General features: G+C 41.2%; 1 protein-coding gene across 1 annotated transcript in view; it reads left to right on the top strand.

The window, feature by feature from the left end:
- ERICH6 (glutamate rich 6) overlaps positions 1 to 9,308 on the top strand; it is a 39,213-nt gene extending 29,905 nt beyond the window's left edge. The window contains exons 13-15 of the mRNA XM_058295145.2: positions 828 to 1,056; positions 7,372 to 8,165; positions 8,845 to 9,308. Of these exons, the coding sequence (XP_058151128.1) occupies positions 828 to 1,056; positions 7,372 to 7,635 (493 nt within the window). The 3' untranslated portion in view covers positions 7,636 to 8,165; positions 8,845 to 9,308. The remainder of the gene's footprint in view (positions 1 to 827; positions 1,057 to 7,371; positions 8,166 to 8,844) is intronic.
- The last annotated feature ends 14,777 nt before the right edge of the window (positions 9,309 to 24,085 follow it).

Raw genomic sequence — 24,085 nt, 5'->3', positions numbered from 1 at the left:
CCCAGAACAGTAACTATTCTCCCCACCCAAGGAGGTGATGGTGATTCAAGTTGTAAGAAGTTAAGAGAGTATGAGGAGGAGATAATTGAGCAGATTGGCAGAGTCATTCGTTCCAGCAGATCACAGATAATGCTGGGCTAAGCTTGTATTTAATGTAGAAAATAGGGCATTAGTAATGTGAAGAAAAGGAGAGGCCAGGCTGGTCTATGTTCCACCTTCTGCTCAGGTACTGAGCTCTTCTCCACAATGATCTTAGAGATGATCCCTGAGCCTCCCTGCACCCACGCAGCCCTGATGAGAGGCCTCCTGCAAGGATGCTGGCTCCTTGTAGGAGGGTGCTGTGAGAAAACAGCGCCCTGGTACTGAGGCCAATTCTGCCCTCTCCGGAATTTACATCTACTGGTCTTCATTTTGGTGCAGGAAAAATACTAAAAACCGGTCTCTTCCCCTTTTTCAGGGTTTGCAGGTGGCAGACTTAGTTTACTCTCCTGCGTCTCTTATTTCCAGACTAAACCTTTCCTGGTCTCTCTCCATCCTTTCCAGCACATAATTTTTCTGACCCCTGTACCATCCTGGTTGCAGGATGGACCCATGCTGGACCCATGTTGGTTTATCAGTGCAGTTACGTATCAAACTGGACTCAAAACTTCAAATTAGGATAGAATTCAGACAGAATAGCACACTCCTAAGATTACCTGAGGTTTTCTACCACTCATGCACTATTTGCTAGCATAAATTGTTACTCCACTTGGTTAGCAAGACAGGGCTGATTTCATGGCTCAGTTGTGGTGTTACTGTTTATGATTTTTAATTTCCTTCCTGCCCAGGGTATACATCAATATCTTGGGAGGTCAGTATTCGGATCAAGCAGGCAACAGAGTAAGGGCTTGGAATTGGTCAAGTTCCTTCGCGTCCTCATCCTTTGTTTCATTTAAACCCATCTTTCTGGCTCTGAACCATTATGTTGGAGTTCGCATCTTAGAACAAGACAAAATTTCAATCACATTTCTAGCAATGGGCCAACAGGCAAGAATCAATGTCGGAACCAAAGTGAAGGTAGGTTCATTTGTTTAAAATAGTTTAAAGCTTTAAGAATAATATGAGCACTTTTGGTTGGTGTCATTACTGATAGATTATACTTGTGCGTGGCTCTACTGTCCACTAAGGATTTTGAAATTCAATGAAAAAACACACAGTGAAAGTTTCATATGGAATTGAAGCATCCTAATTATTGTTTGAATCTCCTTCCTCAGATATTCTTTTTAGTTCAGATTTGGATGCAAATAAAATGTATTGTGTGTTTACTCTGTGACTGGGTAGTGCTGCTTCGGGACTCTGATTGGGGATATTGTTTTTTGTTGGTTTTGCTCTGTACTGTAGCAGAAACCCTGGGCTGAGAAAGGAGACCTGGGTTCCAATCTGTTCAAAATCAGGGATCAGTCCCCATCTCCTTCGAGAGGCTTCCCGGACATTCCTTCACCCAATAAGAGCTGGTCACATCCTTCCCTGGGCTTTCCATGGACTCACCTCTGTCCTTGTGCTTGCTGAACCGTGCTTCCTTCCTTGTCCCCATGGCTGCCTTTCCTACTGGCTGGTGAACTCCTAGATGGCACAATCTTCCCTTGGTAATTCCTCTATTACCTGTGCCCTGCCCAGGGCGTGGCCCAGGGTACACACTCAGCGACTGGCAGTATTGCACAATTGCTAAGAACTTGGACTTCAGTTTCAAACCTCAACTCTGCCATTTAGATAAGTGGATGAATTTGAGTTTCAGTTCCCTCATCTATAAAATGAGGATAATGATTCCTCCCTTAGAGATTGCTGTGAAGATTCAATGAGAATGCAATGTACTCAGCATAATGCTTGGCACTGAGTAAGTACTCAGGGTATGGTAGTTTGAAATAGATGTAGAAATAGATATAATAGAGAACTATCTATATCCAGCTATCTATGTACATATATGGCAGATATAATGTGGGACTTTGAACAAGTCCCTTAATCTCTGAGAACTTTGTTGCATCAGTTCTTAAAGCAAGAGGTTGCTCTAAGCTTCAAAGGAATATTCCACCTCTAAAAAGTCTAAACTTTTAAATACTTGGAAAAATAATCTCAGTATTCTGCACAGGCAGGAATATTTCATAAATACCAAACAAAAGGGAGATTTCAGATTTATATTTATCCAGCATATACTGAGATACTACAGTATCTAAACACTATTTCATCTATTTTCAGTCAAACCTGACTGCTACTGCAGTCAGATTTTTAAGCTCCAGACAAGCTTCTTTCTTGGTTAGGCATTTACAAAACAGCTTCCTCTTGGCTCATTACATTCATGATAAACACAATCTTAGCTAAAATGTAAAAATGTAAATCTTTCTCTCTCTTCTTAGAAATGAATTTTAATTAGAAAAAGAGTCATTTTGATGCAAAAGGAAGAATTAGATGTTGAAAGATTTTACTTTTCTCACTGATTTCATGATCATCCTTTCTTTGGCTTTCTTTTTTTAATTACAAAAGTGACATGTGGGGAGCAGATGTGGCTCAAGTGGTTGAGCACCTGCTTCCCACAAGGAAGGTCCTGGGTTTGGTTCCCAGTGCCTCCTGAAAACAGCAACAACAACAACAAACAAACAACAAGCAAACAAACAAAAAAGCCAACTCAGTGTGGCTCAGTGGTTGAATGCCACCTTCTCACATGCAAGGTCCTGGTTCAATCCCCTGACCCCCGTACCTCAGGAAAAAGAAAAAATTGACATCTGAATGCATTCTCATATTTGAAGATTCAAAGCAATATAGAAGCACAGAGAGTAAAAAAATGAGCTTTCCACTCTTAATCCCTTCTTCTATCTGATCCCTTTCCCCAAAGGTAATTACCTTCCAAAATTAGGTGTGCATTTTTCTCCTTTCTATGTGTATTATGTATATACATCATTCTTGTTTTAAATAAAAATTGGATCATATTATACTAATTGTATTCCGGTGGGGAGGGGGGTTGCTTTGTTCTACTTAATAAGTCTTTAAAAATTTCCATAGCTACGTTTCCAAGTATAGTTGCCTATTATCTTTTTAAACTGCTATATAATAGTTCCTATGTGTTATAGTTAATTTATGCTAAATCTAATGGGCTCTCAGCTGCACTGGACACCATTGAAGCATTTCTTCCCTCTATTCCAGGACACCACTCTTTAGTTTTCCTTTTCCTTATGGACTGTTCCTTCTCACTTTACTTTGCTGATTCCTCTTTATCTCCTCTTTTTCTAAATATTTATTGGAGGGCCCCAGGGCTCAGTCTTGTGCTCATCTTGTCTCTTTCTATACTTACTCCTCAGATAATGTTATTGAATCCCATGTCCTTAAACACCATCTACATGCCGATAACTCTTAAATTTATATCTCCAGGCAGATGTCCCATGAACTCCAGCCTTGCAAATCTCTGATTCCATCGCAACATCTCCATTGACCACTTAACATAGCAAAACTGAATTTAAAAGCTTACTCAGTCTTCTCCATCTTAGATAATGGCAACTAGGGTCTTTTAGTTGTCTAGGCCAAAACTTTGGAGTACTTATCTTTCCCTATGTTTCACAATCCCACACCAACCCATCTTGCAAGTCCTATAAACTCTATCTCCAGAATATATCCAGACCCTAACACTCCTCACATCCTCCAATACAATCACTCTCGTTTTCTTCTTGGACCTAATGCATCTCTTGTGTAAATTATTACAATGGCCTCCTAGTGAGTTTCCCTCCTTCTACTCTACCCAATCTAAGCAGTCTATTCTAACACAATAGCCAGAGAGTGATACTTTGAAAACAGAAGTCTGGTCGAAACTATCCAGTGGCTTCTCATCTTACTTAGTAAAAGCCAAGGTCCTATAAAGTCTTCTTTTCCTTGACATCAAATTTCTCAAATCCCTCAGAGAATATTAATTTCATGTATTCTAAAATCTTCCTATATTAATTGTTTTCTTGAGTATTAGTTCCTCTGATAGGTAAATCTGTTGCCTTTCTTTGATGGTGTCAAATTTCCTCGATATTTGTTGATTCTTGCTATTTTTCGTTTTTGTGTTTGAGAATCATTTTCCTGCATGTTCAGCTAACTGAAGTTTGCTTCTGATAATTGTGAAGAAGTGGTATTGCTATCGGATTTTATTTAGGTTCTTGTCTATGCTGCAGAAATGAATTTCAAGAGCACGTCAGGTGAGTTAGGCCAGTAATTTATTCCGGCAGGGAGGTAAGAGAAATGGGAGAAAATAACAGAGTGGATCCCAGGCAGAGAGAAAGGGGATGAGAAGTGATAAAGTGGGCTGATTTACAGGCTACAATTTCCCATTATAGAGTATAAATTCCTAGGTTTACTTTTGTGACCACATGGCAGAGGAAAAATGACGAGAGCAGTATGCAGAGAGCAGAACAGGTCCACAGGCGAGAGAGTGCACTAGAGAGTGAGCTCAGGGCTGGTGTGTGCCTTTTTATTTTTTTTTAATTTTTTTATATATACTTTTTTGTCTTTATTTTTTAATGTTACATTAAAAAAATATGAGGTTCCCATATATCCCCCACCCCCTCACCCCACTCCTCCCCCCATAATAACAACCTCCTCCATCATCATGAGACATTCATTGCATTTGGTGAATACATCTCTGAGCACCGCTGCACCTCATGGCCAATGGTCCACACCATAGCCCACACTCTCCCACAGTCCACCCAGTGGGCCATGGGAGGACATACAGTGTCTGGTAACTGTCCCTGCAGCACCACCCAGGACAACTCCAAACCCCGAAAATGCCCCACATCACATCTCTTCCTCCCACTCCCTACCCCCAGCAGCCACCATGGCCACTTTCTCCACACCAATGCCACATTTTCTTTGATTACTAATCACAATAGTTCATGAATAGAATATCAGTAAGCCCACTCTAATCCATACTCTATTCCTCCATCCTGTGGACCTTAGAATGGTTGTGTCCACTCCACATCTATATCAAGAGGGGGCTTAGATTCCACATGCATGCTGGATGCAATTCTCCTGCTTTCAGTTGTAGGCACTCTTGGCTCCCTGGTGTGGTGTTTGACCTTCTTCACCTCCATGTTAGCTGAGTGGGGTAAGTCCAATAAACCAGAGTGTAGGAGTTGCAAGTCTGTTGAGGCTCAGGGCCTGGCTATCACATGGTCAGTCCAGAGATTCAGGTCCCCTGAGTATACACTAAACCCCAGCACCAACTACAGATCCGGTAAAAGTAACAGGAGAGGCTTGTGGACAAAGATCACATCTGGGTCCAGCTCCATCACACAGAAACACAAACTCCAAAGTAGGGCCAACTGACATAGCACTGAACTCCATCTGCCATGACCATAGAACCTGTGGGTCTCTGCAGCCCTCAGAAGAACCAATACCTGGGGTTGTATCTACTTTATCTGTCTCTGGGACTCTACTGAGGTGTGCATAAGGGCAACCCCTCTGATAACCTCCCGGTTCTTTTTGGATACTCATAGTCATATAAACTCATTTGTCCTTTCCATTTCCCCCTTTTATTCAGGTCAAAAAGCATTTTTAACTTCTGGTATTATATGTAGACTGAGATAGTCTGCTGATCCGAGTTGACCCTTTTATTCAAGGTCATTTTCTAGTTACATCACCAGCTGGTACTTGGTAGTAATCCCTCGGCGCCAGGGAGGCTCATCTGCAGGAGTCATGTCCCACGCTGGGGGGAAGGCAACACATTTATATGCTGAGTTTGGCTTCGAGACTGTGCCTGCCTTTTTAAACTGTTGATTATCCCACCCCTTTGCTTTTGGCAGGGGAGGAGTTCCAGCTGTGTACTGTTTTGATTGCTTATGTCTCCCATCAATCTCCCAGGAGGGTTCAATGATAAAGTCCTTGGGGAATATCCAGGGCTTCTTCTGACTTCCAGAGGAAGTCTTCTTCTGAGTGGCAGAATCTAGGGGGTGGAGTCTTCCAGCAGCCATCTTGGGGTTATTGATGTCCACATGGACTTCTTGCCAGATTCCATATTCACTGATTCCCTATTTTACTAGCCCTCTTCAGTATATGCTCTTCAGGGTTAGAAGACTAAACCCAATGCCTTACTTCCTACCTCAGCCTGTGGCACCACTGCTCAACACCAAGGAGAAGGCCAGGGAGCTGTTTCCCAGTTGATTATCCTAATGTTCACCCCAGGGCCCACTTCTACTCATTTCTGTTTTTTGAGAGCTCAGAATGTATGTGCTTTGGGTTAATGGTTTTCATTTGTATCTCTGTATGGAAATGGTCCTATTTACTTTATGATTTTAAAGAATTCCTTAAAATTACTCCTGCTGATGACAATCTTTCTTATTTTCCAGGACTGTTATTAATTTAATCTCTGAAAAGTTTTATTATTTTATGGGATTTAGGGTTGAAGGGAAGACTGAAAATCCTGATCCATTTTTTACTATTCATCCATCCCATTCATTCTGTTTCCTTCCTTCCTTTTCTTCTCCCTCCCTCCCTTCTTTCCTTATTTCCTTCTTTTCTTCCTTCCCTTCCCTTTCTTTTCCTTACCTTTGATTTATGGGTAGCATGGAAATGCAGAAAGAGATGCTGTAAATTCTCGCATCTTTTGCAGGTTAGTGGTCATTCTGCTGGCAGAAGGCAATAATTCTGCTTGCATTTAGACTGCCCCACTGATGGCCCTGAAGCCACAGACTAAAGAAACACTTCAGATAAGACTCTTCTGACAGATCCTGTCACCTTTCTGTAGCTGTAAGGAGACATCAGCCTTGAACCACAAAAGGCTGAGATGAAGTGGGGAAAACAGAGGCCAACTAAAGATAATGGAGAGGTTAATTTGTTAGAAAGTCCTCCTGGAGACAGGGGCATACTATAAGAAGGAAAGAGAGTTTTAATCATCCCCAGTCATTCTTGAAAACCCAGCTCAGGTGCTCTTCCTCTGAGGAAGAGTGCCCTCCTAAGTAGTTTCCCAGGTGGCCAGCCAGCCTACAGTCCACCCCTCATCACACGCCATTTGTTCAACTTTCTCCCCCACTGGGCATTTTCTGGAAAGGACCAGGTTTGTATACCCAGTACTCACCCTCAGTATATGCTGGTTAAATTACTTGACTAAAATTGTAAGCTTTTGAAAGTATCCAAATTCCATTTCCGTAATTCAGTCTGGGCTGCTCCTAGTCTCTCCAATCTCCACAGCAACTTCAGCTCATTCCTCAGAAAGGATAGAATACCACTGTCCCTGCTGACAGATGACTAGCCTGGACCCTTGACAGAGGATCCAACCCCAAATTAATGCCACGGCTCACCTCCTTCCACCTCCCTAGCTGCACTGTCACTACAGGACCCTGAGCTTTCCTTTTCTTTCTCTTTGCTAAAAAGCTACCAAACCCTGAGGAGATTCCAGTCCTCTGGCACCTGGGAGCGGATGACCTTCTCCTGCTGGCCTGTTTAATAAAGATCCGCCGCCTGTTTCATAAACTCGAAGGATGTGTGAATTTTCCTTCAAGCCAGGTTTGGGGAAAACTGAAGCAACCTTCCTACCTTTCTTCACTTTCTCTAAAACTAATTGCCCTCTGTCACAATGCTGGTGTAAAACAAGATATAATAAAAACAGTAACAGCTATAATAAATGCAACCATTTAATTAAGAATGATGATCCTTTTCCTTTTTTTTTTTTTATTTTTTGCATTTTGGGGGAGGGGAAAGTGGAAAGATTCAAGAAAAGTGAACCAAATGACTAGGACAACTCAAGAAATATGCCTTGTTATATATTTAGGACACATCCTCAGTTGTCACTGAGTTTACATTCTTAGCCGGAAAAGTTAGCAACTCGGTGGACACCAGAGAATGAGGAAGTTTGCGGAAGTATCCTGTCAATCTGCAGGTTTTTCAGGAAGACTTTAGATGCTCACAAAATCATGGGAAGGGCTGGGAAAATGAAGGCCAAGGAAGCGTCCTATAGGCCTTCGGGAAATCGGGAAGTGAAGAAATCTAAGGAAGCCACGAAGTCGCCACCAATGAGCTTAGCTGTCCACAGCACCGTGGGACAGATTGGCGGGAGCTCTTCAGAAAGTTGCTGCAGACTCACATCACAAGAGACCGTCATCTGCTCGAACATCCACCCCGGCCAGAGATGAATGATGGTTTCTTCTCTTCCACCTTCCAAACATTAGGTAAGCGCCATGCCACTCCTAGGTGAATCTAAACAGGAAGCAGGCTGGCGAAGGGGTACGTCCAGGGCCAGGGAGAGCCAGGGCGGGTGCGGCAGCTGCTTCCACACTGAGGCCTCTGCTCGGTGAAAACACTGCCCTAGCGCAAGAGGATGAGGTACGCGCGTTCACTTCCCTAGAAAGCAGCGTTGAGAGATGGAGGTGGAGAAAGCTAATGACATCCTAGGAGCACTGGAATCCTCCCTTTCCTGATTTCCCTCAATTCCCTATTCTTTGGGAGACGGAGAAACGTAGTTTCAGGGGTCATTCCTTATCCTGGATTCCAAACGTGGTGCAAATGTGCAAAAAAGAGGGGTTAACCTAGCTACCGCTCGTCCTTCGTGTAGTGTGAATTACTTAAATCATACTATTTTCCTACTAAGAGCTAACAGAGGAAGTGCCAGGAGGGGATGAAAGTGATAGGACATGGCTTTTTAAAAATTATTTCAAGAAAAATCATTGTTTTTTAATCAAATTTACTTAAATATAATTTACATGCATTTAAATATACCCGTTTTATGCGCAGTTTGAGTGTTTTAGGTACAGCGTGGAGACTGAATTCCGGACTTTGTGTGTAGGAAGACGGCACTCTTATGGCACGTTTTTGTTTGTTTGTTTGTTGATTGTGTTTTTTTGTTTTTAGGCACCGAGAACCAGGGACCTTCCTTGCGGGAAGCAGCCGCTCAGCAGCTTCATCCACGTTTGCTCCTTGTTTAATTTTTAAATAGACTATTTTTAGAGCAGCTGTAGGTTCTTGGAATCAATTCATTAACCGCCATTCTCCTGCTGCCTTTAGCTAGCTTGCTCTTTCCAATTTTAACACTGAAGATTCAATTTTATTATTTTTTTGATTTCCACTCTTGCTAATCCCCACTGCTATTTTTGTGAAAAAGAAAGAGGTATCTAGGTTCAATGCTAAATATTAATACAACAATCTTATGAGCATCTATACTTCCCAAAACTGATTTGGGCTATGCCATAAATTTTAGATATTAATATCTGCTTTTCCATATTATATCTTAGGAAATTGCACCTTTGAATAATCTGTACTGTTAATTCATGATATTTTTTTTCTTTTTTACAATAAAAACCTCTTTTTAAAAATTCTGATAGCTATGACACCATATAGTAATATTGGATAAATTGAATGAGAAGATAGCTCTATTAGTCAGCCAAAGGGGTGCTGATGCAAAATACCAGAAATCGGTTGGCTTATATAAAGGGTGTTTATTTGGGGTAGGAGCTTACAGATACCAGGAAATAAACCGTAAGTTACTTCCCTCACCAAAGTCTATTTTTATGTGTTGGAGCAAGATGGCTGCCGATGTCTGGGAGGGTTCAGGCTTCCTGGGTTCCTCTGGGCTCAGCTCCTGTTTTCTCCACAAGGTCAGCTATGAGGGTCTCCAGGCTTTGCCTCTCTCCACAAGGTCAGCTACAGACTATCAGGCGAACAGTTCTGTCTCTATCCCCAGGGGCTCCAGCTTAAGACCAGCATCAAACTCCAACCTCAAAACTCCAACATTAAGAACTCTCAACTCTGTCCTTTGCCATGCCTCTTATCTGTGAGTCCCCACCCACCAAGGGGCAGGTACTCAACACCCCACTAACACATGAGGTTTACTTAATTACCTCTGAACCCAATATCTCATATGCCCAGAGGAAAGGACTAGTTTACAAACATAATCCAATATTTCTTTTTTGAATTCATCAATAGTATCAAACTGCTACAACAGCTTACTTAGTATTATGAACCACTGTCCCTTTTTATTCCTGATCTCAGAATTATGAGCTTTTATTTTATTTACACACATTTTTAGATTTTATTTAAAATAGATAAAACAATCATCCTTTGAAAACATACATAAATGCACTTTAATGTAACTGATGGGTAAAGAAATTAAAAGAAATTAAAACTTTTGGCAGTAAAGTGTGTTTGGCAAATTCCTATAGGGATTGAGACAAAGGCATTTTCAGTTTATAAACCTACATACATCTCTTAGAATATATGAGCAAAATATTTTAGTACATTTTGTCAGTAGCTTTTATTTATTTCTATTCCCCCCTCTTGTGGCTTGCTGTCTGCTCTCTGTGTCCATTTGCAGCACATTCTTCTGTGTCCACTTGTCTCCCTTTGTTGGGTCATCTTGCTGCACCAGTTCTCTGTGGGCATGGGCGGTCAGCTTTCCATGGCACACGGGCCAGCCTGCCTTCACAAGGAGGTCCTGGGACGCGAACCCAGGGTCTCCCATGTGGTAGACAGGAGCCCAACTGATAGGGCCACAGCCACTTCCCTTGTTGGAAGCTTTTTCTAGTAATAAGAGTAATACATGGCATTTGAGCAAATTTGAAGATTAAAGTATAAAGATTTAAAAATCACTTGTAATCCCACCACACAGAGGTAGTCATCAGTATATTGGCTGAAAATAAGCCAAATAAATTTAAATGCAGATTACTTGTGAGTAAACTGTAAAATCTTGTGAAATTGTTAGGATTTCCACTCTCATTAGTAAATTCACTGCAAATTTGTAAAAAGAAAGAATGAATGAATATAAAGCAAAAGATTTTATAGTCTAAATTGCTTTTAATACAGATCCTTAAAACAATATTTGCAAGATTCGGGATGTCGATATTCAAAAGCAGCTGTTATACTTTAATAATACTTTTTAAAAAACCCAACCAAAGAAAAACACAATTTTTCCTCCAACGATGTTAGAAAATACACACAAGACAATTTAAAAATAGATTTTATTTCTCTCTTTATTGAAAAAATAACCAACAAGCTATTAGAACCTCTTCAAATTATGTGTTTCTTACATGGAGAGTCTGTATCAATTTTTCCACTATAAAACAGAGTGAAATCAAAGAATTAGGAATACCTTAGTATGAGCCCTACTGGCAAATCAAAAACTGGTGATAAAGAGACCGTCTGTCCACAGCCAAGAAAGAAATCCACTAAAGGTTCTATATTATACCTTGTGATATGCCTTATCATTAGACAATACACAGAGAGTCTAGGGGGAAAACAACCCTGCTTTTGAATTAACTTCCTCTGTAGGACTGCCACAGGGAGACAAAACAGTATAACATCCATCCAAATTCTTCAGAGATGATACCTAATCATGTGATTTTCAAACAACCTCACAGAAAGCATCAAGCTTCAAGCTATGTTATCCTATTACGCAAAGGGACAACACAGTGGAGAAATAATCAACATCGTGCTGTCTTCTTCATGTGAAAACATAGTAGCACCTGACAAACACGTGTTTAACATATGAATGAATGACCAAATGAAGTGAAATCTCTACCAGGAACATACATAGCTGCCCATGCAGCGAAACTCTGGGTGTTCTTTGCTGTTCTATTTAGTACTTGATAGTGCTGGTTAAAATTAGACTAAAATTGACTCATTTTAAAGTCTAGCTCTCATCTCAGTCCGTTTGTGGAAAACCAAGTTTTCCTTGGAGTTGAGCTACCACTGACTACAAATTTCTACCAGCAACGTGCAGGCATTGTCTATATGTAAACTGTTTTAGTTTTCTAGAATGCTTAAGCAAATACAATCCAATGGGTTAGGTTAAACAATGGGAATTTATTCACTTACAGTTTTGAGGCCTGGAAAATGCCCAAGTCAAGGCAATGCCTGCTTCCCATAGACTGTGGTATTCTGGGGCTGGCTGCCAGATCCTTGGTGCCTCTGTCACAAGGCGAGTCACATGGTGGCATTTCCTGGTCTCTCAGTTCTCTTCTGGGTTCCATTTCAGCTTCTCCCTTCTTGTGGCTTTTTCTCTCTCTGTCTGAATTTCATTCTCTTATACAGGACTCCAGTAATAGGATTAAGACCCATTCTGATTGAGATGGACCATGCCTTAACTGAGGTAACCTCATCAAAAGGTCCTACTTACAATGAGTTCACACCCACAGGAATGGATTAAATTTAAGAATATGTTTTTCAGGGAAACGGACTTGGCCCAGTGGTTAGGGCATCCGTTACCACATGGGAGGTCCGCAGTTCAAACCCCGGGCCTCCTTGACCCATGTGCAGCTGGCCATGCGCAGTGCTGATGCGCGCAAGGAGTGCTGTGCCACACAGGGGTGTCCCTGCGTAGGGGAGCCCCACGTGCAAGGAGTGCACCCCGTAAGGAGAGCCGTCCAGTGCGAAAGAAAGTGCAGCCTGCCCAGGAATGGTTCCACCCACACGGAGAGCTGACACAGCAGGATGACGCAACATAAAGAAACACAGATTCCCATGCTGCTGACAACAACAGAAGCGGGCAAAGAAGATGCAGCAAATAGTCACAGAGAACAGACAACCGGGGTGGGGAGGGAGGGGAGAGGAGAGAAATAAATAAATCTTTTTTTAAAAATATGTTTTTCTGGGGTACATGCAGCTTCAATCCACCATACTGAGCATGTTAAAAACCATGTTTTCATTCCAGGTCCTCTCTATCCATTCATTTGTTCATCTGTTTAATAAACATTTATTCATTGTCTACTTTGGTCAAACACTAATGGCACATACATAAAAATCACAGTTCCCTGTCCTGAGGGAAAAAGAGGCCATGACAAATCAATGAGGTAAGTGCAGTGATATAAAGAGGTACAGAGAGAACCAAAAAAGAAAGCACCTGTCCTAGCCCAGGTATGAGTGTAATGTGGGGATGGAGGGAGAAGGACACAAAGAAGGCAAGTGAATTCTCACAAATGCCCAGGATGATGTCTAAATAAATACATTCTCAGCTCCTTGAGGAGAAGTAGGTGGGGTGGCCCACACCACCAGCTTAGCAAGAGATGACCCAGGCAAATCCATCCCTAACCACGCTTAAGGAGGCCACAATGAACTCTGGAAAGATGGAAAGAGAAGAGGTAGGGTCACAGACGTCGATGGCCTGGGCTCAGTCCAAAGAGAAAATAGAATTGTGGATGGAGCTAATGCATTACATCTTAGGACAGCTCAGATGGAAAAGGACAGAGCTGGACATGTGTCTTTGTCGAGTACGATCAGTGGCCTTTGCATTCTCCCTAATCAATAGCCTAGTGGTCATCAAAACACTGGAATGGTGAATGTCAGAGGAATGTTAGGAAAGGGCAACAAGTTTGTCTACCAGAGAAGACATCAATGTATGCATTCATTCATTCACTATTTAGCACATGCCAGGCTTCATACAAAGCCCACATGGAGTTTATATTCCAGTGAGAGAAACAACAAAAAACTGTTGGAGAAAAACAGCATTCACTGGGATGTGGAGACTGATTGACCACAGGCAGAAAATGTGTTTATTGAGAAGCTCTCCCAATGGAGGGGGTCTAAAGAACAGACCTCAGCTCCCCCCGCCCCCCCCCCTCCCTGCATGGTGAGAGTCTGAAGAGAGACTTCAGCCCACTCCTGGAAGGGGGGATGTGAATTCATACAGAACTTTCCTAGGCGGGGAAATGATAGTTGGTGGGAGGGGGTTGGGGGTCCAAATGAGGTGCAGGGACCAATAGGAAGCCCTAGAGGTGAAAACTTTCCCTGATAATGGGTTAGGGAATTTATGGCTTCTTGGAATGCTGCAGGAGCAGATGTTTCTTTTCATTTGTAGGGATTAAAAGATATGTAAATAGTAAAGGTTTCCATCTCTGTTTCCCTCTGATATGCAGGTAGAGGTAGTAAAGATCTCCATCTCCCTCTATTCCTGTTTCTCTGAGTTTTTTTTGTTGTTGTTGTTTAACCTGTGGGAAAGTGCCTGCCATGCCCTCAGACACAGGGGAGGGGTTTGCCTTTTCCCAGTGCATATCAGGGGAAACTGAGCTACAGCTTCTTAATTATTGCAAACCTCTAACATAAACAATTTCAGATTGTGATAAATGTGATGAAAAAAACAAATAGGGTAATGTGAACGAGAGTCATGGGGTAAGTAGGAGTGAATGCAGGGGCTACTTTATACTAAATGATCAAAGCAGCCATTGGTCTAAGGGACCAATGGATAAAGATTGAGAAGAAATCAGTTGTGCAATGAATGTTCCAGGCAGACAGAACATCAGGTTCTGAGGTTGGGACAAGTTTGCCTGCAGGTTCCACTGAGAGGGAGTGTGGTATGAGATGAAGTTGACAAAGTTGGAGGAAGTCAGATAATGCAGGACTGTGTGTGCCATGGTATGGATTTTGGGTTTTATTCTGCAGACACTTGTCCTTTTCTTTCAGGAACACTAATTTCAAAAGCCTACAGAGTTGATCTAACCACTGATCACCATGAACTTTCTCTCTGTCCTACCCAATAATGATTAGCATGAAGCAAGGATGTAAAGCAATGGGAATGCTCACATACATTTGGAGCAAACGTAAATTGGCACCATCACTTTGGAGAGCGATTCACATTACCTAGTAAAACTAAAGATATGTATACCCAAAACAGAAGGTGCATTCCTAACCAGATATATCCTAGAGAAACCACCTTTACACGAGGACACAAAAACAAGTTTGTTCATTGAGCATTATTTGTAATAAAACAACAATAAAATGTCCACCAACAGAAGAATAAACAATGGAATTCCATACAGCATGAAAATGAACTAGAACTACCTAAATAAATATGAACAACTCCCGAAAATATTTTCACTTTGAATGAAAAAAAAAAATGACCTAGAGACAGAAGAATACATTCAGTGCTATTCTATTCACATAAAGTTTTAAAACACGCAAAACAATCCTATACATCATTTAGGAATACATGTCTATGTAAGAAAAGTACAAAGAAATGCATGGGAATGAGAGATGTGAGATTTCAGAGTGGTGCTTACCTCTGGCAGTATATGTAAGGGAAGAGGTATCCAAGGGACTGGTTCTTTTTTTTTTTTTTCAATTTTTTGTTAGAGAAGTTGTGAGTTTATGGATCCATCATATATAAAATAACAGGATTCCCATACACCACTTCACCACCAACACCTGGCATTTCTGTGAAACATTTGTTACAATTGATGATAGCATTTTTTGGTAATTGTACTAATTTTTTAACAGCAGCTATCTTTGTTATAATTGATGAAAAATTATTAAAACGGTACTATTAACTATCATCCAAAGTTTACATTAGGTGCATATAACTTTATTATAGATTTTATTCTAGGAGTTTGCTAATTATAATTAGTTTAGGTATCAGTGAGATCATACTATAATTGTTCTTCTGTGCCTGGCTTATTTCTCTCAGCATAATGTTCTAAGGTTCTTCTTTTTTAAACTTTTTATTTTATTTTATTTTATTTTTTAATTATCTTTTTTTAAAGTTAATAGATACACAAAATGTTACATTAAAAAGCATAAGAGCTTCCCATATAACCCACTCTCCACCCCCCCACCCCGTAATTTTTTAATTGTATTTTTTCGAAGAGACATAGATCACAAAATATGTTACATTAAAAATATAAGAAATGGAGCATGTTTGATAGCTATGTTTCAAAATTTGAACATCAGCTGCAGCAAATATAACATGAACATGTAAAGAGATCATTGCTGGGGAAAGGGGAAAAGGATTTGATGTTGGATATCTGGGAGTCCTCTGTATTGTGTATGTGAATTACTGTGATCCAAACGTTTTTGAAGACAAAATTGAAAATTAGAAGAAAAAAAAAAAGAAAGGACGTAGACACTGAGGAAGAAATGGAAGGACCTTGCCAGTGTACATATAGGGCAACACCAATTACATAATGAAAGGCAAAATGCTAGAAACAAAGCTTTAAAATATTTTTCATTTTATTAATACACCAATTTATTTTTACTTTATTTTAGTATTTCTAAATTACTATGTATTCTATTTCTAAACTTTAAACCCATCCCTGTATTTTAGTTTCCTATTAATTGAATTTGGCAATATATTAGGATTCATTGTTGAAGAAGTTTTGGACCACAGAGAGGTTCAACTATGGCAGGGGAGGAACTCTGGTGTGGGGTGTTATTGATGGGCACACGGGTGGGGGGGGGAGTTCTCCAGGGAATGTATATAGGGAACATAAATACGTTAAGATATATGTGGGCTATTTTTATAGTAGTTACAGTTACAAACGTCAACTGAGGGAGTGCTGACTTCCCACCTAGGGGAGCTCTATCACATTCCTCAATAGAAAAACAATAATCCCCCAAGTACAATGGCAAAGATCAACAAGGAAGAATGGTCCAATAATGAGCCCTTAATACTGATGACTATGCTTATGAGCCCGTGTGCCTGAAATATGAACTAGGCCTAGAGCTGCGGGGTGCCTAAGAGTTACCTTCTGAGAGCCTCCATGTTGCTCAAATGTGGCCACTATCAAAGCCAAACTCAGTAAGTAAATGCATTAATTTCTCCCCAACATGGGGCATGACTCCTGGGGATGAGTCTCCCTGGCGCTGAGGGATTACTTCCAATCACTAACTGGAGAAGCAACTAGAAAAAGACCTCGAATAAAAGGGTCAACTCAGACCAGCAGAATATCTCAGCCTACAAGTTCGATCAAGTGTTAAAAACTGCTCTTTGACCTTGAATAAAAGGGGGAAATGGCAAAGACAAATGAGTTGATATGGCTTTCAGGAAGAGTCAGGAGGTCATCAGAGGGGTCACGCTTACGCACACCTCAGCAGGACCCCAGAAAAAGCCAAAGTAGATACAACCCTAGGTACTAGTTCTCCTGAAGGCTACAGAGATCCACAGGGTATCTAGTCGTGGCAGATGTATTTGGAGCTCTGTGCCATGTCAGAGGGCCCTACTTTGGAATTTGTGCTCCTGAGTGTGACAGAGCTTAACTCAGATGTGACTCTTCTACACATGCCTCTTCTGTCACTTTTAGTGAAACTGTAGTTGGTGCTAGGAATGGTCCACACTCAGGAGACTTGGGTCTCTGGACTGCCCATGCGCCAGCTGGGCCCTGAGGCTCAGCAGAGTGGCGACTCCTCCTCTCGGTTCGTTGGTCTTATGCAGGTCAGCTAACAGGGAGGTGGAGATGGTCAGCACCACACCAGGGAATCAGGAGTGCCTACAACTGTAAGTAGAGGAGTTAAATCAATCATCCATGTGGAATCTAAGCCCCCTCTTGATCTAGAGGTGGAGGGGACACCGCCATCCCAGGGTCCACAGAATGGAGGAATAAAATATGGACTAGAGTGGACTTACTGATATTCTACTATAAAACTATTGTGATGAGAAATAGAAGAAATTTTAGCATCAAGGTGGAGAAAGTGGCCACAGTAGTTGCTGAGGGCAGGGAGAGGGTAGAAGGGAAATGATGTGGGGGAATTTTTGAAATTTTGAGTTGTCCTTAATGATATTGCAGGATCAGATGCTGGACCATATATATTCTACCATAACCTGCTGAATGTACTTGGGGAGAGTGCGAACTACAGGGTAAACTATTATCTGTGTAGTGCAGCAGTGCCCCAAAATGTGTTCACTGAGTGTGATGAGTGTGCCGCAATGGTGAGGGAGGTTGTTGGTATGGGAAAGTGGGGTGGGGAGGTGGGGGTATACAGGAACCTCTTATATTTTTTAGTGTAACATTTTTTTCTGGGATGTATATATCTTCAAAAAAATACACTTTACAAAAATGGTGGGGTGGAGGTGGTGAGTGGGTTATATGGGAACCTCTTATGTTTCTTGTTTTTTTTATGTTTTTTAATTTAACATTCCTTGTAATCTATTAACTTTAATAAAAATTTTTTAAAAAATATATAACTGGTTCCCATATACCCTTCACACACCTCCACCCCTCCCTCATCAACAACCTCTTTCATCATCGTGGCATATTCATTACATTTGGTGAATACATTTTGGAGCACTGCTGCACCACATGGATAATAGTTTACATTGTAGTTTGCACTCTCCCCCAGTACATTCAGTGGGTTATGGTAGGATATATAATGTCCAACATCTGTCCCTGCAATATCGTTTAGGACAACTCCAAGTCCCGAAAATGCCCCCACATCACATCTCTTCTTTCCTCTCCCTGCCCTCAGCAACTACCATGGCCACTTTCTCCAGATCAATGCTACAGTTTCTTCCATTACTAGTCACAATAGTTCTATAGTAGAATTCAGTAAGTCCACTCTGATCCATATTTTATTCTTCCTCCATCCTGTGGACCCTGGGATGGTCATGTCTACTCCACCTCTATATCGAGTGGGGGCTTAGATTCCACATAGATGATGGATGCAATTCTCCTGCTTGCAGTTGTAGGCAATCTCAGTTCCCTGGTGGTGTTCCAAGGTTCTTAAGCAAGGTGTTAAGTTTACGGGTCTTCATTAAATATTCTTCATATTTTTATACCTAAAATTGTATTTTTCACCTTTTTATATATAAAAAAAACAACTAGCCAGTAGCCAGCAAGTAAATATAGAAAAGATAACTTGAAGCTGTTACTGGGGAGAAGCAAAGAATTCTGAGTCAGCAGAGGTTTTGAGTGAATTCTTGAAAGTAGAATAGAGAATCAGGCCATGAAAGTAGAAACTTAGAAATTTCTTTTCCCCTTATCCAAAGAAGGAGTGAATTTTCTTTAATACAAACTGTATCCTTGTTCTTTAACTCGTCCCTTATATAATTCTCCAGAGATAAACGAGACCAAATGCAGTCATTAAGGTAAACAACCTGAAAGTTCTCTACCTGAAATTCATGGATTATCTCTGGTACATAGGCACTATTTCTGTTTCTTAAATGATGTGTCACATTTTCCTGTGTCCACAGTACATGACTTCTTTTCCTAGTGCCAAAATCATGAAGGGATACTTCACATACTTCCAAGTTTTGGCAATCCATTTATTGCTGCATTCAACAGAGATGAAAAAACATAGCCCAATAGTGATTCCCAATTCTGCAAAATCACATGATGTTGCATGAACTCCTCTGTAACCAGAAGGGGATATGATGGGTTTTATTAATTCAACAACCAAAAATAAGAGATAGAAAATAGGATCTAGGAATCCTCCCTCATACTCAAATATTGCTTAGAGTTTATACTTTTTTTTTTCAAGTTTTTATTTTTATTGTATTTTTTGGAAGATACATAGATCACAAAAACTGTTACATTAAAAAATATAAGAGGTTCCCAAGTACCCCATATCCCCCCCCACCCCGATTCCTCCCACATCAACCACCTCTTTCATCATTGTGGCACATTCATTTCATTTGGTGAATACATTTTGCAGCACTGCTGCACCGCAAGGATTATAGTTTACATTGTAGTTTACATTCTTCCCCAGTACAATCAGTTGGTTATGGCAGGACATATAATGCCCAGCATCCGTCCCTGCAATATCATTCAGGACAACTCAAAGTCCCAAAAATGCCCCCACATCACATCTCTTCTTCCCTCTCCCTGTCCTCAGCAACTACCGTGGCCACTTTCTCCAGATCAATGCTACAGTTTCTTCCATTACTAGTCACAGTAGTTCTATAGTTGGGAAGCGGATGTGGGTCAACTGATAGAGCGTCCGCCTACTATATGGAGGATCCAGGGTTCGATACCCAGGGCTTCCTGACCTGTGTGGTAGGCTGTCTCATGCACAGTGCTGCCAAGCACAAGGAGTGCTGTGCAGCCAGGGGTGCCCCTGTGTAGGGAAGCCCCACACACAAGGAGTGCACCCCACAAGGAGAGCCGCCCCACGTGAAAAAAGCACAGCCTGCCCAGAAGTGGTGCTGCATACACGGAGAGCTGACACAGCAAGATGATGCAACAAACAACAAAAAAAGAGATGCAGTTTCCCGGTGCTGCCTGACAATGCAAGCAGATGCAGAACACACAGTGAATGGACACAGAGAGAAGACAATAGAGGGGAAGGGGAGAGAAATTTTAAAAAAAATTTTTTTTAAGTTCTATAGTAGAATAAAAGTAAGTCCACTCTAATTCATATTTTTTCCTCCATCCTGTGGACCCTGGGATGGTGGTGTCCATCCCATTTTTATATTGAGAGGGGGCTTAGACCCACATGGTTGATGGATACAATTCTCCTGCCTGGAGTTGTAGGCACTCTTGGTTCCCTAGTGTAGTGGTTGACCACCTTCACCTCTCTGTTAGCTGATCTGGGTAAGTCCAACAAACCAGCGAGTAGGAGTTGCAACTCTGCTGAGGCTCAGGGCCCAGCTGGCACATGGCCAGTCCAGAGATTCAAGACTAATGGGTATACACCAATCCCAGCACCAACCACAGGTTCAGTAAAGGTGACAGAAGAAGCATGTGTAGAAAGGTCATATCTGAGTCCATCTCCATCTCACTCAGGAATGCAAATTCCAAAGTTGGGCCCACTGACAAGGCACTGAACTCCACAGCCAACTGCCATGGCCATAGAACCTGTGTGTCTTCGTAGCCCTCAGGAGTACCAGTACCTTGTGTTGTATCTGCTTTGGCTGTCTCTGGGATCCTGCTGAGGCAAGACCCAGAAAAACCCCTCTGATGACCTCCCAACTCTTTTTTGAAGACTCTTAGCCATATATACTCATTTGTTTTTTACCATTTTCCCGTTTTATTCAAGGTCTTTTTCTAGTTGCTTCACCAGTTAGTGATTGGTAGTATCCCTCAGTGCCAGGGAGGCTCATCCCCGGGAGTCATGTCCCATGCTGGGGGTAAGGTAATGCATATTTTAAGTCTCACAATAATCCTGTAAACGGAGAAAACAATATTTTTCTTTTTTGCCAACAAAGACACTGGCAGTTGGAAATTGTTTTATGAATTCCAAAAAGAAAAAGATTGTGTTTTTGAACTAATCCACTCTTCTGGGTACGAGACTCTTTTGATTGGACTATGTCAGTGAAGCATTACTCAGGTTGAGTCTCTGCCCTCTTGCTGGGTCTGATATAAACAGATACACACAGGAAAGGAAAGGTCAGCCATATTTGATCCTGCCATGTGAGAGAAAGGAAAGGCTCAAAGAGCTGAGGCACAGGGAGAGATGAGTCATACGACCAATAGCTTGCAGAAGAACATGTGAAGAAAGTAGAACAGCCAAACCTAAGAGAGGAGGCCCAGTAAGAGAAAAGCCCTATGCCTGGTTGCTCACAGTTGAGCTCTGGGAGATGGTACAGCCTGGAGGTGAAGGGAGAAATTACCCACCATCTTGTTTCACCATGTGGCAGCTGACTTTGTTGAGAAAGCACTTTTTATGGTGCCTTGAGTAGGACTTTTCATGGCCTTGGAACTGTAAGCTTTATAAAAGCCAAACCATTTCTGGTACTTTACATTGGCAACCCCCTGACAAACCAATACAGACACAAAGATTCAAAGATAGTGACTTTTTAGGCCTCACATCTAATTGAGGAGTGGAACCTGAAAGTGAGTAAAGGTCTTCTGGTCTCCATCAAAAAGTTTTCTCTTGGCTTCTCACCAGGGTACTCTTTGTTCAGAGTCAGAATGCAGAGGGACAGCATGCAGAAGTGGACATCATGAAGTTATAAAATTTGGAGCAATCCCCAGCTCTCTAGAACTAGCTGTGTGCACTTGGGCAAGTTACTTAATTTTCGATGAGACTCAGTTCTCATGGCTGTAAACTGATAGAAAGATGACATGGACTTTTCACGGCTGTGGTGACCACTAGAGAGAATATATATACAGTGTCTGGCCCTCTAGAAGCAGGGCTCAGTGATAGGAGCTGCTGTAGTTATTGCAGAGACCTGTTGGAGCCTGTGGAGAGTCCCCAGTCACTCACTCACATAGTCCTGCTAATGAAAAGTGTATTAGAAACAGAGCTCAATCTCACCTTTTGTCTACAGATTAACAGCATTAGAAAGAGATAAAAGACCTATGTTAGATAATTAGAGGATTAAGAGGAACTGAAAGCTGATATGAGAAAGGAATGATTTAATTATTGCTATTTTAAAAAGCCATATTAATAATAATTAACAATAGTAAAAGTAACTACGGGAAAGCAGATGTAGCTCAGTGGTTTAGCACCTGCTTCCCATGCGCAAGTTTTAATCCCCATAACCTCCTAAAAAAAAAGTAACTATTACAATTACAAACGCATTTGATTCCACTTTACAGTCACAGAATAGGTAGGCAGTGCTACACAAAATACAACCACACAATTTAAGTTTCAGCAGCATTTATTGTTTATCAATCCTAAAATACATGAAGTTATAAAGTATTGATCATTTTCTGTTTCACTGAACTCTCTTTATAAAAGCCTGGGTAAAGTAAAGATACAATTTAAAATAAATTGGGTTTCAGTGAATGGCCCCTGGCCCTGTGGAGGGAAACAAAGTGGTCTATTTAGACCAGTGATCTTCAATCTTTTCCTCTCTCATGCCCCTAAAAGGATTTTTAATATGTATGTTTCCTCTTGTACATTTTTCAGTTTTCACCTATAATGATTAATCATAAACTTAAGCAGTGGCAAAGAATTTCATTTCTAATATATTGTAAACCTTGACATTTTGAAATAAAATATTAATTTCTACAATGATTCCAATTGTAATATGATAATCAAAAGCAGCCATTTAAAAAATAAATGAACAAGCTCTTCTTCAACAGTCAGAAATGTTACAACACTCCTTTTTTTCTTTTTGCACTTATACTTTTATCCTACCTCCTTCACAGAAGTTTACTGGACTGTGACATACTTTTATGCTTTTACTGATCACCTTATACTTAACTACAAAAATACATATTTAAATGAAAAAAAAATTTAAATCACTACCTATGACCTTAAGTTCTATGTGCTCAAAAAGATTATTTTGATTAACATTACAAGTACTCATAGTACGTAATTGATCAAAACAGAGAAATATGATCAATTTAAAGCTAAATTTTAGTGGCGATTAATTGCTTAATTATCCACTCTCCTTCAATTTGATAAGAACTGTAAACCCCCTGACACTGAAAATTGTTCAATTACTAGAGTCGTTTACTTTCTCAAAATGGACCCCAGCATTTCAAACTCTCCCTTAGGTTAAGCCTAGGAGGGTTTTACATGTAGGGGCACTGTCTTTCAATAAGAATCAGATGGATAAGGGGGTCTACCTTTCTTTGGTAAAGTGAGAGATGAACAACTGGGAAAGAGGAGTGAGCCTACCCTTCATTACATGCTTGTGCAGTAAAGGCTTAAATTCACCTAAAGAGTGGTCTGGCCTTGAGGTTGGTTCCTGAAGGTAATATCTAAGCCTTTGGAATGTTCTGCCTCATAAGTCTTTGTTTACCTGGGGAACTTGAGCCATATCAGATAGCCTATGCTAATGATGTGAGTTATGGGGAGGGGGGGCCTTTTGACCACATAGTATCGGCTCAACTTCTAGAAAGACCTGACACTAATCAGCAACATGGACTGTTAACCATGTCTATGTGACCAAGCTCCAATTCTGTATACCAAGGCTTAAATGAGTTTCCTGGTTGGCAACACTTGGTGTATTTGACACATGGTTGTTGGGAGAAGTAAGTGCTCTCCACTTCACTGGGGAAAAATAACTCCAAGTTCATGCTTAGAACTCCTGGACTCCACCCCCGGTGACTCCCTTGGCTGATTTTAATCTGTATCCTTTCTAATAAACTGTAACTGTGAGCATAACAGCTTTCAGTGAGTTTTGGGAGAACTTCTAGCAAATTATTGAAACTGCAGGTGGTCTTGGAGACATCCAAACTTTGCAATTCACTTTTAGAGAAGACACATGGGAACTGAGTACTTGGGAAGTGATCCTGCTGAGAAGCCTCCACCCAGAGGGACACCCCCCCCAGTTTGAAGACCACCCCCAGGGGGTGGAAACTTCAGCCAAGTAACAAGGATGGAGTTGACACCTTAATATGCTTTTTCCAATTTCCCCACCCATGTGAGGTGCAAAATGAAGGTTCTTACTGCATGAAGCAGATACTGTTACACACACACACACACTCATACACACACACCCCAAGAGACAGCCTCAAGACTCAAAGGGTGGTCCTTGTACCAGCAGCATGGGCATCACCCA

This window comes from Dasypus novemcinctus, chromosome 4 (genome assembly GCF_030445035.2).
Source record: "Dasypus novemcinctus isolate mDasNov1 chromosome 4, mDasNov1.1.hap2, whole genome shotgun sequence".
In the NCBI taxonomy this organism is placed as follows: domain Eukaryota; kingdom Metazoa; phylum Chordata; class Mammalia; order Cingulata; family Dasypodidae; genus Dasypus; species Dasypus novemcinctus.
This window is presented reverse-complemented; position numbering and strand designations above follow the sequence as displayed.